Raw genomic sequence first — 1,056 nt, forward strand, 5'->3', positions numbered from 1 at the left:
TCCTTCCCTCCCTCCCAAATGAGAACAGGGGATCTGGGCAGGGGAGTATCCTAATAGCTCCAATATTTATATTTATATCTCATAACCAATCATTATAGGTGTAGATAATTTACTAAGACTAAGCTTTCCCACCAATTGAGTTAGACCTTAGAGCTTCTGAGGATTAAATCCAAGCCTCATCTGGAAACATCTGTGTCCTTTTCCTAGGCACCTGTCACCTATGATGCCCTGATGGACATGGAGTACCTGGACATGGTGGTGAATGAAAGTCTAAGATTGTACCCAATTGCTATCAGGCTAGAAAGAGTTTCAAAAAAAGATGTGGAAATCAATGGAGTGTTCATTCCCAAAGGGACTGTAGTTATGATACCAATCTATTCTCTTCACCGAAGCCCTGAGTACTGGCCAGAGCCTCAGGAATTCTGCCCTGAAAGGTACAGAGATATTGGAAATGGATTTCCACCATGAACCAGTCAGGTTAAATGTATAACATCTGTTTTATTTGNTGTTCCATGCTGTAAAGAGATACAGTCATGGTTTGAATAGATTTGGTCCCCATAGAAACAAGTATTTGAATGCTTGGCCTACTGGGAGTGGCACTCTTATGAGGGATGTGCTTTTAGAAAAGGTGTGGCCTTGGAGAAAATGTGTTACTGTGGGGGTGGACTTTGAGGTCTTATGTTCAAGATTCACCTAGTATGGGAGAGATCCTCCTGCTGACTGCCTGCAGAAGTGAGATACCTTCTGGCTGCCTTCAGATCAAGATATAGAACTCTTGACTCTTCTATCACCAAGTCTGCCTGTGTAAGATCATGTTTCCCATGACGATGATGATAATGAACTGACCCTCTGAAACTGTAAACCAGCACCAATAAAGTCTTTTCCTNTATAAGAGTAGCCATGGTCATGGTGTCTATTCACAGCAATAAAAATACTAAGACAGATGCCATGACCAAGGCAACTATTCTGAAAGAAAACATTTATTAGAGGCTTGCTTACAGTTTTAGGGGTTTAGTCCACATCATCATGGTAGGGAACATGGTGGCATGCAGGCAG

General features: G+C 42.0%; 1 protein-coding gene across 3 annotated transcripts in view; it reads left to right on the plus strand.

The window, feature by feature from the left end:
- Nucleotides 1-1,056, plus strand: part of LOC110294273 (cytochrome P450 3A25) — a 64,934-nt gene that overhangs the window by 56,522 nt on the left and 7,356 nt on the right. For all 3 annotated transcript variants that reach the window (XM_021162385.2, XM_021162384.2, XM_021162386.2), the window contains one exon: nucleotides 208-434. In XM_021162385.2, coding sequence (XP_021018044.1) covers nucleotides 208-434 — 227 coding nt within the window. The remainder of the gene's footprint in view (nucleotides 1-207; nucleotides 435-1,056) is intronic.

This window comes from Mus caroli, chromosome 5 (assembly GCF_900094665.2).
Source record: "Mus caroli chromosome 5, CAROLI_EIJ_v1.1, whole genome shotgun sequence".
Lineage (NCBI taxonomy): Eukaryota > Metazoa > Chordata > Mammalia > Rodentia > Muridae > Mus > Mus caroli.